Source organism: Lepisosteus oculatus, chromosome 29 (assembly GCF_040954835.1).
Source record: "Lepisosteus oculatus isolate fLepOcu1 chromosome 29, fLepOcu1.hap2, whole genome shotgun sequence".
Lineage (NCBI taxonomy): Eukaryota > Metazoa > Chordata > Actinopteri > Semionotiformes > Lepisosteidae > Lepisosteus > Lepisosteus oculatus.
In genome coordinates, this window is record NC_090724.1 from 5164840 (window position 1) to 5179401 (window position 14562).

Here is a 14562-nt window from a genome sequence, read left to right on the forward strand (position 1 = left end):
TACAAGGTCACTGTGATTAGTCACTGGGAGCGGTTTTTTTGTTGTTTGGTTTACCTACTGCGTGTCTCATCCTGTATTGATTTCCCTCACACGCTCCAGGTATCGGAAAAAAAATGGATCTAGGAACGTACCTGATTGAACATTAAGTGTCGTGATGTTAGTTTAACGCATATCGGTTTGTCAATAGGCTTCAGCGCACTGGGTATCGTTAATCCGATTTCTCCCGTGTATCCTATACGAACCACCTTGAATTAAGCCCTTTTGTCTTCCATTTAGAAACAATTCACGTAGAGAGAAAAAGCAGGCATCCATGAAGAACTGCATGGGACAAATAAAAAATAACTACAAAACTGTGTTTAGGAAGATCTTCTGTCCAGGCTGGAATCTATACAATGTCAAACAGTTTTGAGAGTAAGGTAAGCAGTACAAATCCCCCAAAAATAGTGGCTGTGAAACTAAAAACAGAACTCCAAAACCACACCTTGTTTTAAAAGAATCTCATTTTAATAAATCAGCAAAAGTACATGTATCTACAAAGCTGTAGATAAATTCAATAAGATTTTAGAAAGTACAGTACAATCAAAGTAGATTTCTTTTTGTTTTGCAGGTATTGTTATTTACAAATCCTTTCAAAACGCAGTAAAATTTCCTCCCCACTTGCTCGACGATCAGCAAGGATGTTGGAATCTGAACTCGGGTTGCGACCAGAGTAATGCCAATGATATATTTAACGAAAACAAAAACAGTCACTTCCGAAAATGAGAAGTTTGAGAAATTTGAAACAAACGCAAGCTTCTCAGTTCCAAGGTTTCATGGAGGTGGACTGTCAAAAACTAGACCCTCTTTGTACCAGAACATCTACAAATCCCATAGAGGAAATAAGTCCTAATTTGCTGACAGCCTCCCTCTGGGTTTTTGATTTTTGGCCTAAAATGCAAGCAACAGACATTTTCAAGGACTGTAAAACCTTGAATGGGTGGTTGGCTCACAGCAAGGATTCTCATCAAGGTTGGCTTTCCAGTATATTCTCCTGCAGGCCTGATATTGTAATCTGATCCCTGATTTTTTTAACGGATTACATTGCACTGGGAAGACCTTCTGCTTCATTGAGAACGAGAAGTAAAATGAGTTCTCTCTTTTGTACAACCTTGCCTTAAAATCAAGAAAATGCACAACAACAAAAAAAAACAGTGCCAATGAATGAAACAGAGGAATTGAGAAACAAAAGGTGCACAAGGTGAAGGAATGTTTTTGAGAATGGCGGTCTACATACTTCCTAAATAACAAATCATTTCTAAGCATTTTTTTTTTTTTTACACACAGGCTGAGGTCTTCTGTGATTAAGTTACATGACACATAGCTCCAAAGAAGAATGGAAATCAAGTATCTGAGGTGGTTTAAGACAGTAACATGGTTTTCCACAGGGTTGATGAGGAGTTCTCAACAGGCAAGGCCAAGCACAGAGTTATTTTAACATTTGGAAAGCCAGCCATACCCCAGCAGAAAGAGAGATCCTCTCCCCTTCTCACTTCTTAAACGGAGGTGAAGGCAAACTGGATTTCATGGGGAGAGTTACAGACATGCCACAACGCACTCCTCCAATCTCTCTCTTCCGCAGCAGCGATGTTTTTGAAAAAAAAACTGCGACAAGAGGCCACTTTAATATTCTTGACCATCACGAGAAAAACACAACGGGCACTTCACCTTCCAAACGACTTGCAACCTTAAAGCATTCTAGGACCCAGAAGCGTAGCGGGCTCGACCGATTACCAATCTGAATTTCCTTTCTCCTACTACAGGCTCGCAGCTAATAAAGACGTTCTCTTCTTTGAAATCCCCTCCTCTCAAAACGAAAACTTTGTGGTCCTTAGTTCATCTTCCAAGAAAGCAGAATTCACAACATAACACCAGCACATAAATGATATCCAAGACAGAAAAGAAAACGGGGTATTTTTCTTTCCAATTCGACATTAAAAGTCCCTGCACTGCCACCTAGAGTGTGGAAGAGGTATGCCATTAACCACATCTTGTCACTCTACTCTCATCTGCACTTTATTTCCACAAATCCCCTCTACTGGAAGAGAACGCCCACCCATCCAAAGACGCACAGTGCCCACATACCGCAGAAGGACACATCGCCATCAAAGCGTGGAGGAAACATCTGTGTGTACTTTCAATACGGGAACCAGGCTCCAACACCGACTGGGTCAGTCCGTCCGGATGACTCTGAACATTTGCTTGACCTTTTTTTTTTTAAATGGCTCCGTACTGTTTTGTTGCAAAACGACGTTTTGCCTGGTTTGCGGAATTGGCGGATCCAAATCAAATAAAGTGGGGATCAAAATCGGACAGGCCTCTTCTACAGATTTCTTTACATAAATATAGTGCCCTTTGAAAGAACAAGGAAATATCCTCTGGGGAAACCATACCGAAAGTAAATGTATCTACGATAATGGTCACGGTATTTTTTTTTAAAGCCGTGGAAGAAAACAATATGCAACTATGAAATACTGCATTTAGAACTCTGTCCTTGGAAGAAAAAAAAAACTCTCTTTTCTAGATTCTTCAGCAACAGCTGGCCCTTGTGACAGCTTCAATACACATCGTGCTTCGTGTAGAAACCCCAACCAGTCTGACACAGGAGCCCAAGAGAGGTCAGTACAGCAACACTTAAGACTGTTTTCCAAAAACAATTAACAGGAATCAAGACGCTAAGTAACACTTAGTCCCATTACAACATTCAAAGCAAAAAAATGGGGTTATGTCTGAAACAGTACTCTTTTCTTAAAATATAATTTTTTATTGACTTTTTTTTAAAAAAAAAAGCAGACTTTGGCTTTCTCCCTTGCAGGAATGATTTTGTTCTACCAAAGTGATCCTCATTTACAGCATGGTTTCCAGCATTTCATAAAAGTTTGGGAGGTGCCATAAGACAGATCTCTGCTACTGTGGGTGAAAGCCAGGAAGCTGAAACGAGGGCAAGCACGTCACGCATAATGACACAGGCAGAAAAATCACGGTGCCACAGAAATCTGAGAAGAACCAGAAATCTGAGAAGAACCAGCTGATCAAATATTGGAGATCGCGATTCCCGGGGATACTGGCTGATTTCAATATATTTAGATCAAAACCCAAAGTGAACATTTCTCCAATTCAGCGCTTTCAAAACGAATACTTGGCTTTAAAAAAAAAAAGAAGCATAAGGAGTGCAAGTACAGATAAAGTGGACAAGGGAAGAAACACAGATGCGCACCTGAAAAGCCAAGGAAAGGTTGTTTTCTTTTGCTAACGATTGTAAGAAAGTGGTCTGCAAAACAAGCACTGACCTGACTTGTGGAATGCAGGTTAAGGTTCTGCACTCATATTGATGATAAAAACACTAACTCCATGCATCTACATTGATATCCGAGTTCCCACACTGCTTTTTGGTCAAGACTCTTTAGGGCCCTGTTGCCTGTTGGAGGCCTATGGTGTGATCCTGCAGTACGCTCAACTTTATACATGGTAAGGCAAAAAAAAAAAACACTTCGATCACATGTAATAAATTAAACGGCGTCCTACAAGGGAAGCAATCTGAAGCAACCCAAGAATCCGAATAGCAGTGGTGAGTGGTAAAAGCTACAATAACCATTGGAAAGAAAAAAAGACGGAAAAATTGTATTAAGTTTCATTATCAAAAAACGCAATTTCAGTCTCCACTATGAAATAATTAAGACCTGGCAGGCAGTAAAAAAAAATCCTTCAATAACTCAACTTCAGTGAACACATGGAATGTAAACTTGATTTCCCCAAAAAAAAAAAAAGAGACTTAAGTTTCAAGTCAGTGGGCATAAAATTCTTTTTTAAGGTGATAGAAGTGCGGTGAAATGACACTTGAAAACACCATTTTAAATGACAAAATGTGATGTAGGCGATTGACGTTTGATAAACAAAACGTTTTACGACTAAAGATTGTCGAGGAATGTATACAACGAACCCTGCTTTGCTCCAGGCTTCTGAGCCAAGAGCTCCTGTGCCAACTTGAGATTAAAAAAGCAGCACTCAGTGATAACTACGCATCATCAAGAACAACTTCTGCAAACACCTCTGGTGAAGATACGGCAGAGAAAATCCCAGCCCAAGGTCTAAACCGGTTTGGAGGCCACAAGCTATTACGCTGGGGCATAGAATCTTTTTAAAAAAAAACGTGTACCTTGCAATGACTAAAATGGCCTAACACTTCCAATCATGAAAAAGAGAATGACAATTTTACACATTACAATTTTCACCAGCATTGATTCATTCAAAATGTAAGAACTCATTATGGAAAAAAACGTCTGGTAAGCCACTCTATTCTTAAAGCAGATTAGCTGGGTTAGTTCGATCTTTGCTGGCCATTTCTAAAAAATTACAACGGTCTAATATGATGGAATCATCTCATCCAGTGTGGCTCAGAGATATTATCTCTCCATCTCTAATCATATGCAACTCTGCTCCAGACCTCAGTGAACTTTGGTGGAGGTGTAAATGCTAACGGGCAAAAGATCACGAACGCAGGATGCTAAAACAGAAATGTGCAAAAAAAAGAAGAAGAACTCTGGTGTTGAGGAATGCTGGGAAACCAATCAACAGGAGGCCATCACACCCGGCCTGAGGCAGTTGACAGAATTCGTATCTGCTTTAGATCAGCCCCCCAGCCCCCCCCCATGGCTGGAGAAGAAAATAAAAAGCAAAAACCCGTCAGGTCAGGAAACGAAGAGGAGGGTCTTGTGCGGCCATCCGCTATGCGGAAGGGTAGGACAGGTGCGGAGGGTGGGGGTGGGGGGGGGGGTTGAGCCCACGGAGAAAAGGAGACAGCAATAGAGCCAGAGGGGGAGAGAGAGCGCGCTCTGAGCAAAAAAAGCACAGTCCAGTTCGGTCCGGCCACCAGGGGGCGGACAGTAAGGCCATGGTCCTCACAGCAGGTCACATCGGAAGAAACTGCTTTTCTTCTGTTGATCTGAGGTGATCTTCACTCCCTGGTTGCTGCCTTGGGGGCTGTTCCCCTCCTGAAATGGACAGAATCACACGGTCAAAACCCCTCCTCTCTCCACACAGCTCCTGGCACAATTCACCACTCTCCAGGAAACGGGGCTGTCATCTCAAAAGCACCGTATCCGCACTCAGAGGCAGACTTCACTTTCAGTGGAATCAACTGGTTTTTCTTCAGTTAAGAGAAAGCATTTTGCTTTGAAAAAACAAAGGCACCTCCTCAGGGTAGCTTTGGTTTCTATGCTTTATTCGCCTTTTACAAACTTCTAGAACTCGGGAAGAAAACTACAAACTCCTATATCACTTTCAGAATTTTCTTTTGTGTCTTGCCTGCATTTACTGTATATTTATAGGAAATTTTGCCTTTTACTTCATCAACTGTAAACACCCTTGACACAGGCACCACCTACAATTTGGCGGCCTCAAGTGATTACCAATTAAACATGACTGACTGTCCCTCCCTTTCTTGATCTCAGCCACCTGCTTTGTCCCTTTTCTTGGCTGCCAAAGGTTCCTCGAGGGTCTGAGATGCAGCATTTTAAAAAATGTCAACTGGAAATGCCATTTATATTCCAGCTGAAGTGGAAAAACAGTTAGAAAAAAAGATGGGTTTGGATGCTCTTACCAATTTCTTGTCCATTTTTGCTTTGATATCTCTGGCAAGTGTTAAAAACGCCTAAAAGAAATAAACATTGTGCTGTCAACCACAGTAATACATCAGTGACACCTGAATTTTTCCCTTCACTAGGGTGTGCCGGAAATTAGTGCAGCAGAAGTTGGCAAAACTGTCATTATTAACAGTAAAAAAGCATTTGAATCCAATCTGAAACAGCGTGAACTTCAAACAATTTAACGGCTGTGTTAACATTTGACCTTAATGTTCTTACCATTCCCAAAACTCTACTGTTTAACATTCAAGACATTTAATCAAGAAATGACTTAGAAACCAGTCAGCTTCACTCACATTTTCCACATTGATGTTGGCCTTTGCACTGGTCTCCATGAACTTTATCCCATACTCCAACGCCAACTGATAAAAGAGGAAGCCAGAATTAACTAAAGCAAAACACATTTCTTTTCAATGTTTATTCCATTAAGCCGGAAAATTAATCTGAATTCTGCTCATCACTTCAAGCTAATCTTTTGCATGCCCTGCAGTTGCTGGGAGTTACAGACAAACCGAGCCTTCATCTCGTCTTTACCTTCTCTCCTCGTTCTTTAGAGACCTGCCGTTTCTCGTTGACATCGCACTTGTTTCCCAGAACCATCTTCTCCACATCCGCCGACGCATGCTGTATCAATTAAAAGGAGTCACTACGGTGAATACATCTTTTGGGGAATGCACAAGATCAAAATACCTCTTGCCACTTCACTGGTTCATGATTCCAAAATATTAACTTTTTATTCATGATTATTTGGAACAGTGCAAGACTCAGCTGTTAGGGAACAACTCCCATACTCATTGGAGAAAGAGTGAGACATGTGGACATGCTCCTCCAACACACCCACCCTGCAAAGCCATTCACCTTTTTTAATATGTTGCTGGCTACGGAGCAACTGGCACTAACTGGTGGAGAAGCACTTTTCTCCCAAATGCTACCTTAAGCCTGCAGATCAGCAAGTTACAGCTATGCCAACCAGACCTAAGCAGCACACAACCAGCTGTGTATCACTAAATTAAGGGAATTAAGGGAATCCCAGTTACAGTTGGCTAATGACACACCTGCCCTGAGCTCATACTAGTGACATCAGGGATATAGAGCTGAACATGCACTCCAAGTGCCTTTACTGGTTGAACCATTCAGGAGCGTCTTTATTCACACACGTGGAAAGACAAATCCAGACACATGGAACGACGAGTTGAAACAATACTTGCAATTTCGCAAGTAAAAAACAGCTCTGCACTGAAGCTCTAACTTGAAAACAGATCGAAGGAGACTACATTGTGAAACTGTAAATTACAGGTCAGAAAACGAAATCTCAAAAGTGAGCACACCTCTTCAATGTTCCGTATCCAGTTCTTGATGTTGTCAAATGATTTCTCATTGGTGATGTCATATACTAACATAATGCCCTGGAAGTACAGGAAAAACAGATAACAGATAATCTTTTAAATTACAGATCTAAATGACTGCAGTAAGGTCATAATCTGGAATTCAGTTTCAGGGATCACAAATATTAAGAGCTATAAAAAGCATTCAATATTCACTTTGACAAAGGAAGAAAAAATAGTTCCACAAAACAAGTGTGAATACCAATGTTTTCACTCTCAGCAGTAAGCAATTCTCATACTCGAGATTAAAGGTGACTAAACAGCAAAGCTCATTACAGTGATTGCATGACGGTGGTGCAATTTCTGAAAGCAATTAAAAACTGTGAAAATACTGTTTTACACTTACATCAGTTTATATAAAGAAAAAATACATTCTAATACATCTTTAGAAAATAATTTAGCAAATACCCAGAAATGTCATGCATCACACTTTTGTTAAAAAAAATCACTACAGGATGCATCACCCAGATATAAATCAGTTTATCTCTGAAAAATAGCAGAGCAAATGTGGTGTTAGAAGCACAGATGGAAGGGGAGCACAGCTGCACAAAACTACAGATTTACAGAGTATTTGGAGATTCAAGATGTACAAGGTAGCCAAACATACCCCAGGTATCTACAGTATACCTAACACATCACAAAAGGCAGAAATGACTCGCACCTAAGATGAGCTTAATTGTCATTTCATGTTTTTTCTGTTCCCTTATATATGTACACACACATACGAATCAAAGGTAGTCACACTTGAAGGTGATCCAAGTCTTAAATGTTCTGCATCGTTACTCACCATGGCTCCTCTGTAGTAAGCCGTTGTGATGGTTCGGAATCGCTCCTGCCCTGCTGTATCCCTGCAAAATAAACCATTTTCAAAACAAGATCAATTAACATAGCTATGTGCCTGGGGTGTATGTCGCACACAATAGCTGACGCAACGATATCAGGGGCAATTAAGGAAACCTTCAAATTCAAAAAGGTACACTTTATTTCTTCTTTGCAACAGCCTACAATGGGTTTCGACATAACTAAAGCATGCCTTCCTTAGTCCGGTTTCATCAAGAAACTTCTAATTAAGGTTAGCACCCAATTGTTATTCCATTCAAAGAGTGGCAGTGCTTCCCTCCCACTTCCAACACGCCTGTTCGAAGTTGCGGGACGCCCTCTTTCAGCTGAGCTTGAGCCAGACACTTTAGCAGATGCACGTAACTTCTCCGTGCTATGTCTCCCTGCGACAAAGCTCACTGTAAATGTAAAATGTCTCCTCCTGTTTCCATACCAAAAGGACAACTCATGACAGTGCCAGATGCTAGTCAGGACAGCTGCACAGAAACACCATTAAATTAAAAACGGATGACTGGGTTCCTACTGTGGTCTGTCAACAAGAGGCTGAACAACAAACCTTGGTTCTAATGCACTTGTAAACAGTGATCAAACAGCAAGGTGGCTAGTCAGCAAGGTCATTAGTTTGTGACCTTCTCAGCCTCTGAAAGTCATGCCCCCCCCACAAAGTGGTTGAAAAGATTGGACACTGTTGATTTTTACCGAGTATTTCAAAGGGGAGTGATGGTCTCACCTTCATGAATAGAGGTGAATGCAATCTTAAAAGCGACTGAACAGTTTTGGTTTATGCATTTTCAACCACAGCTAGTGAACAGTAAATATAAGGACTGCACACACCAGCTGAAGGCAAGGTGTGAAACTCTCTTTAGAATATTCTATTCCATTTCATAGCTTATGCAATTTTGACATTGTGATATGTCACTAAGCACTTGTTTAAACAAATTCAAGAGAAAGTGCAACCACATCAATTAAACCACTTATCTGCACGTCACCTCTGAACCTGGGCTTAATGGTATTCTTTTAATATAAACTCACATACACCTTTAATTGCCGTTCATTCCTATTGAGAGAGACTCATCAGTGGATGAATACTGAAGGCTATGTGTCAATATGGAACATACACAAAACTTACCATATCTGTAGCTTAATCTTCTTCCCATCTAGTTCTATTGTTCTAATTTTAAAGTCAATACCTAGAAGACAGTAAGAAAATGGAAAAGCTTAATCTTCTGGCAGGGGATCACAGTAAGCAAACAGCAACACAAGACAAAGATAGCATCCTGGAATAAGAAAGAAAACAACAGTCCTGAAATGAGCATACCGGGAAAACCCCTCTGAGCAGGAAAGAGAGGAATGCGATCAGGGTTTTCTTGAGGTTTTTAAGTCAATCCTCCAGTATGGTCACGTTTTTTACTAAAACGGGTCTTGCCAACACTTTTCAACTTTCCCTCCTCCTTCGCAACAAAGAGCTGTCCTTGTCTCACCCACAGCTGCAGTCAGACCCATGCAGCTGTAGTTAATGCTCTTCATCTTTGCACCCCACACAGCTGCTCCTCCTGCAGCCTCACAAGCAACAGCGATCACTTATCGTCACTTGTTCACAGCATTCAAACAAGGGGCTCAATTTAATGCCTTCCAGGCTAAAGGCTCTTAAACCACCACTTTGTAAAACTCTTATGAGCCCTGATCATTCCAAGCTTCTGTGCCCCCGGTCCCATGAACTCATGGCTTGTATTCCTTTTACTCTTGTGCTGACTATGCAGAATGCCACCTGATCTCTGCTGCCTGCTGTCCCCAGCTGGGAATTACACAATACGTCTCCTGCCATTAGGGAAAACAAAGATGACTCATTTCCAGCAGGCAGCACATTGTCAGAAACAGAGAGGTATACTTCATACCACAGGTCGCTCCAGGCTGACTAGAAATTTTGGTTAGAAATACATTAAAAACTGGTACATTCAGCCTGGGACACCCTCAATAAGACTTTCCACCTGTAGCGATGTTCACTGCACATGACCTGTAAGCCAAAACGAAGAATGATTGGCGCAGAGCTCAGGAAAACAATCCCTGCAAACATCTTGGCAATACACGCACGTGCTACAACAAAGGAAAACTCTGTGAAATGCCCAAATGGGAAGTTTGAAACACGGAAAATCAGAACTAAAACAAGAACATCGGAGAAGGCGGAAAGATGCGTCGCTCGTCATCCCTACTTCTCACTGCAGTTTCTTCCTCCTGAAAGAGGGTGGAATTTATATATCAGCTGCCGTATATGTAAAGAGTACTTAGTCCTCAAGCATAACGAGCTCAAAACTGCTGCACGTGCAGAACTGGCTGAAGAGCTGATGCCCAGCAACACTGCTCTGAGAGGATGTTGCCCAGCAACACAACACAGGAACACAAAACCCTGCTGCATCCTCACTATACATTACTCCACTCTTCCTTGATCTATTAATAGCCTAGTTGTTCATCTGATTGTATACAATATCAGGAATATAAAACCTGTTCTACTGGCTACGAGGAAGAGGCATGCCCCTGATCCAGCTCCACATACTGAACATCCATTTAAGACGCAGCCCCCACATAGCTGGCCTATCAGATACCAAACTGAGAAGGACAGAAACTACACCTGATCTGAGCCATAGGGTAAGAAGATTTATCCAGAGGTCAGAGCAAGATAAAGCCCCCGTAGTGTCTACTCCACCTTCCTCAGTGTGGTCACCATACCAGGCGGTGAGCCTGCTACTGGTGTCATCTGTGTGGCCCCAGGGTGGGAACAAAGGATTCTGGGAGGTATTCTTAATACAAGACATCATCATGGAAGAACACGTGCTTGGAACAAGCATGCATTCCTTTCCAAAAGGTACTTTCAATGGGCAAAGACGGCGCTGTTGCCATACCTAATCTTAAGAAAGGCACGTTTTGGAACCGCCTGCCAGCAGATGCGATGTGATCGTTACTTAAAGCGATGAAAATGGTAATAACCCTTCAAGGGGTTTATTAGCATGACCAAAAGAGAAACACCAATCTAATGAACAAGTTTCCTCTGGGAATGGCACCTATTGCCTGAATGTGCTTGTACGAAAAACAAAACTCATAGGATTTAGGACTTGTATTCATAAACAGCATCACTGAATGCAAAAGGCAATCTTGGTGATCTCCCCAGGGCCATAAAGGAAGGCTAGACTTCATGTTTGATGTTGCTCAGGCCTTGAGATAGGAAGGAAGTCCACATCGCAGTCACTCACACCTACAAATATACATCAGTTCTCGAAAGCGGCTTGCAGGGATGACAGCAGATAATACCAAACCAAACTCGGTCATCGTCAAGGTTTTCCGAAGACAGCCTGCTCTAGTTTCCTCCTGTCCAGCAGTATCTAGGCCTCTTCTACTTAACTTTCTCCGGAAAGATGTTTTACTTTGGCCCTGGTTCCTTCCTGCGCTGAGAGGAAGAGGACTTTGTTTCAGTCTTGTACACAATCAGGTGAGCCTACCAGGCTCTGAATAAACCCGGGAAGATAAAAGCTGGGTGTGCCGAGGTCAGGAGGAGGATATCGCAGCAGAGCCTTGTGTTGCTCTGTTGTGTTGCTGGGCAACATCCTCTCAGTCAGAGGGCTGTCGCTGAGCATCAGTCCCTTTGGCTAAATGAGAAACAAAAGTATGACAGAACTTTTGATGCAACAGCTTTTTGAGGGAACTGACAAGCCTTTCTCAAATTAGAATACGCATAAACTGCCTCATTGTACCAAGCCCAAGGGGACTACACTGGCCTTCAACTAAGCACAACACATCTGAGGAGAAGGAAAGTGTAAATAGTTTGAAATAAAAAAAACTAAATTGCTGAGCATACACAACAGCTCTAAACTCACTAGAGGCGCATGTAGTCCATTTTCTAATTGTTCAGATCTCTGGGGGTAAAGATGTGACCCCTCTGTTCTTGGTCTTAAAAATACAGTCAGCAGGGAGGTAGAAATGAAAAAACAGAACCCCTCCACCCCTTTTAATCCATCTCCAGTGTACTCCAGCACACCAGAAAAGAAACTTGTTAAATATTGAATAACCACATTTTCTGATCTTGTAGAAAAAGTAGCGATGCATCAACATCTTGTTTTTCCAGAGACGCAACAATTAAGAACATAAAAAAGGTTCCCTTAGACAGTCAGCAGCTAATTCATCCAAGCATCTCATCCAGCTGTTCCTTGAAAGCAGCCAGGCTACTGGCTTCAACCACAGTGTGTGCTCCACACTCCCACAACCCTTGTGGTAAAGATGTGCCTCTTGTTCTTGTTTTTAAACGAACTGCCACGTAGATTCCCACTCGTATCCCGCGTTTCGAGTTTCACGGTTCATTCTGAAGAAACTGACAGTCAGTGCCCTTGGGGGGGTTTGAATACGTGTATGAGGTTCCTTCGGAGTCTCCTCCGTTCGACACTAACAAGATCCATCTCCTTTTTAGGAAGCTATAAAAACAGCGAAGTGAGCTCGGGGGGATGATGCTATTTCAACTCTCCTACATGCATTTATTTTGTAACAGCTCCACGGCAGCCAGACGAGGACCCAGATACTGTCCATGTCGTATCACAGACGTCCAGGCAGAAAGTACTTGACAAAGCCCGGAGGCGAGATAAGAATTAACCCCCAAAGAAGTTGCGTTTCCGCAGCCTGCAGTCTGCCGGGCCGCCACCGGGCGATAAAAAATGAAACCGGATAGACACTTCACAATACTTCCTATAAAGTTAGCTCCAGCAAGTTTTTAGAGCGCTAACGTTTCGTTTTAAAAAAAAAAAACTGTGGGGTCTTACACAAACGAGCATGTGTTCAAACACTACGCGAAAAACGCGTCCCAATTTAGCCGAGGAAACTGCATAAATATATATTATAGTTCACAGCCTAAATACCACGGAGCCACCGCATAAGGAAATACCAAGACCTTTGTGCTCCATCATAACACGTATATCTACAAAACTATAACTGAACCAAGACCCTGCTGCTCACTACCTTACAATCAAGTGTCGCGTTGTAACGCACAGCGTGCAAGGGCACGCAGTACAACTTTTAGGATGTTTTTCTTTCATTTCATGCCCGACATGAGGTGTATTCTGCGGACTGGTATAGCTACAGGGCTGATTGCACTGGGGTTGTCTCAGCGCAGTAACATACAGCCAACCCCCCCTTTCCAATTTACCCGACCAGAGGAGCTCACCGCAAACGCCGACCTACCTATAGTGGAGATAAACGTTGAGTTAAAGGCATCCTCTGAAAATCTGAACAAAACGCAGGTCTTCCCAACTCCCGAATCCCCGATTAGCAGTAGTTTAAACAAGTAATCGTAAGTCTTCGCCATATTACTCGCGATTGCGGAAATCCCGCCCGGCACTCTGCGGGAGCTGCGTAAACGCCAATCCGGACAACCGCGGCTCCTGATTGACTAGGTGGCGCGTCACTCACAGGGAAGCCCCTCCCCGTCGTCGTGGCTCCGGAAGTCGGGGTTAGGCTGACGTCAATCAAGCCTAAGGGGAATTCTGATTGTGCAGCCGGGCTCCGGCTACGCCCACCCCCAGCTCCTTGAAGGAAAGTTAGGAGTGCAGGTTTTGAGGATGTGCTTAGGTACTGTGTTAGTATAGATCAAAGTGTTTCCACGGTCTGTGGCTGGGGGAGCTATTATGATGAAGACCCATTTCAAAATGCATCATGAAACTAAAAATCTTAAAAGTTTTAATGCATGCTACTGGTAATTATAAACGACGAGCCGCCAGTTCTGAAGAACACATCCACTGTCCCAAGATTGTTGATTTTACACAATTATACATTTGCTTTGTGTTTTGGGGAACCTGTGAATCTTTGGATGTTCATAAACCCTGATAGCGCTGACCAATTTGTAACATGCTTTTTTTTTTTGCTTAAACTCCTTCAGTGGCAGTTTTTAGAACGAGATACAATCTCGACATCAGATCTGCTTTTCTTCACACCTTTGCATAAGTTAAATACTACTGAATAATACCACAGCTAGGACTATCTGCCAGGACTTCCTCGTTTTGGGAATTGAAAAGCGACCAGAGTCCAAAGAGCTGTAAAAACGTGTAGATGCGCAGAGAGATTAAAAGTACAGCACGTAAATCACTTGAGCCCTATAGGCGAGCAGAAATGTATTCTGAATGCCGGTTGTCAGTGCAAGAACAGCTATACTGAGGAGAGGCGTTCTCCTGATTACAGTGCCCATACTGATATGAGCCACTGATACGAACCCCATTTCAAATCTCCTCCTGTAGTTTCTTGTCAGCTTAGCGCCTGTGGTATTTTGATGGGTCAATAAAATTAAACATCTAAACGATTGCTTAATACATTAAGAATATTATAATTGGATTTGAGGTGCAGGTTTTTTTTTCACGTAACAAAAGCATGGTTCCGTGAAAAGGACGCTTCTTGTACATTATAAAGTTTATATAAATTCTTGATTTTTAAAATGCTGTCGTTTGTTAGTTTATACAAGTAGCGCGATTTATGGATTACCCCGAGAGCGCTTTATTCAAGTTCATAGACGCAAGAAAATCTGAAGTTGGCTTTAACTTGTTACACAAGGATACATCAAACATCACTCTGCAAACTGCGTTTATACAAATATGACGTAGTTCATATAACCCCCACCCCGAGGAGGCGGGGAA

The 14562-nt window shown here is 42.3% G+C and overlaps 1 protein-coding gene and 1 non-coding gene across 2 annotated transcripts; both read right to left on the minus strand.

Annotated features, from left to right (window-relative positions):
- Positions 1-1419: 1419 nt before the first annotated feature.
- Positions 1420-13286, minus strand: rab8a (RAB8A, member RAS oncogene family). The gene is made up of 8 exons (XM_006639826.3): positions 13121-13286; positions 9033-9093; positions 7851-7911; positions 7007-7084; positions 6213-6302; positions 5975-6040; positions 5636-5686; positions 1420-5027 (listed from the first exon to the last, which is right to left on the minus strand). Exons 1-8 carry the CDS (start codon positions 13242-13244, stop codon positions 4935-4937), a joined length of 624 nt encoding a protein of 207 aa, XP_006639889.1. The 5' UTR covers positions 13245-13286; the 3' UTR covers positions 1420-4934.
- LOC138225599 (U2 spliceosomal RNA) lies at positions 10373-10558 on the minus strand. Its single transcript, XR_011184060.1, has one exon. It is a non-coding gene; the product is annotated as a U2 spliceosomal RNA (small nuclear RNA).
- Positions 13287-14562: the final 1276 nt, after the last annotated feature.

Excerpts from the sequence above, each read along its gene's own strand:
- rab8a (XM_006639826.3), bottom strand. The coding sequence starts at position 13,244 with ATGGCGAAGACTTACGATTACTTGTTTAAACTACTGCTAATCGGGGAT. Across the intron at positions 6,041-6,212 it reads CTAAAGAACGAGGAGAGAAG|TTGGCGTTGGAGTATGGGAT; the intron begins GTAAAGACGAGA and ends CTCTTTTATCAG. Across the intron at positions 5,028-5,635 it reads CAAAAATGGACAAGAAATTG|GAGGGGAACAGCCCCCAAGG; the intron begins GTAAGAGCATCC and ends TGTCCATTTCAG.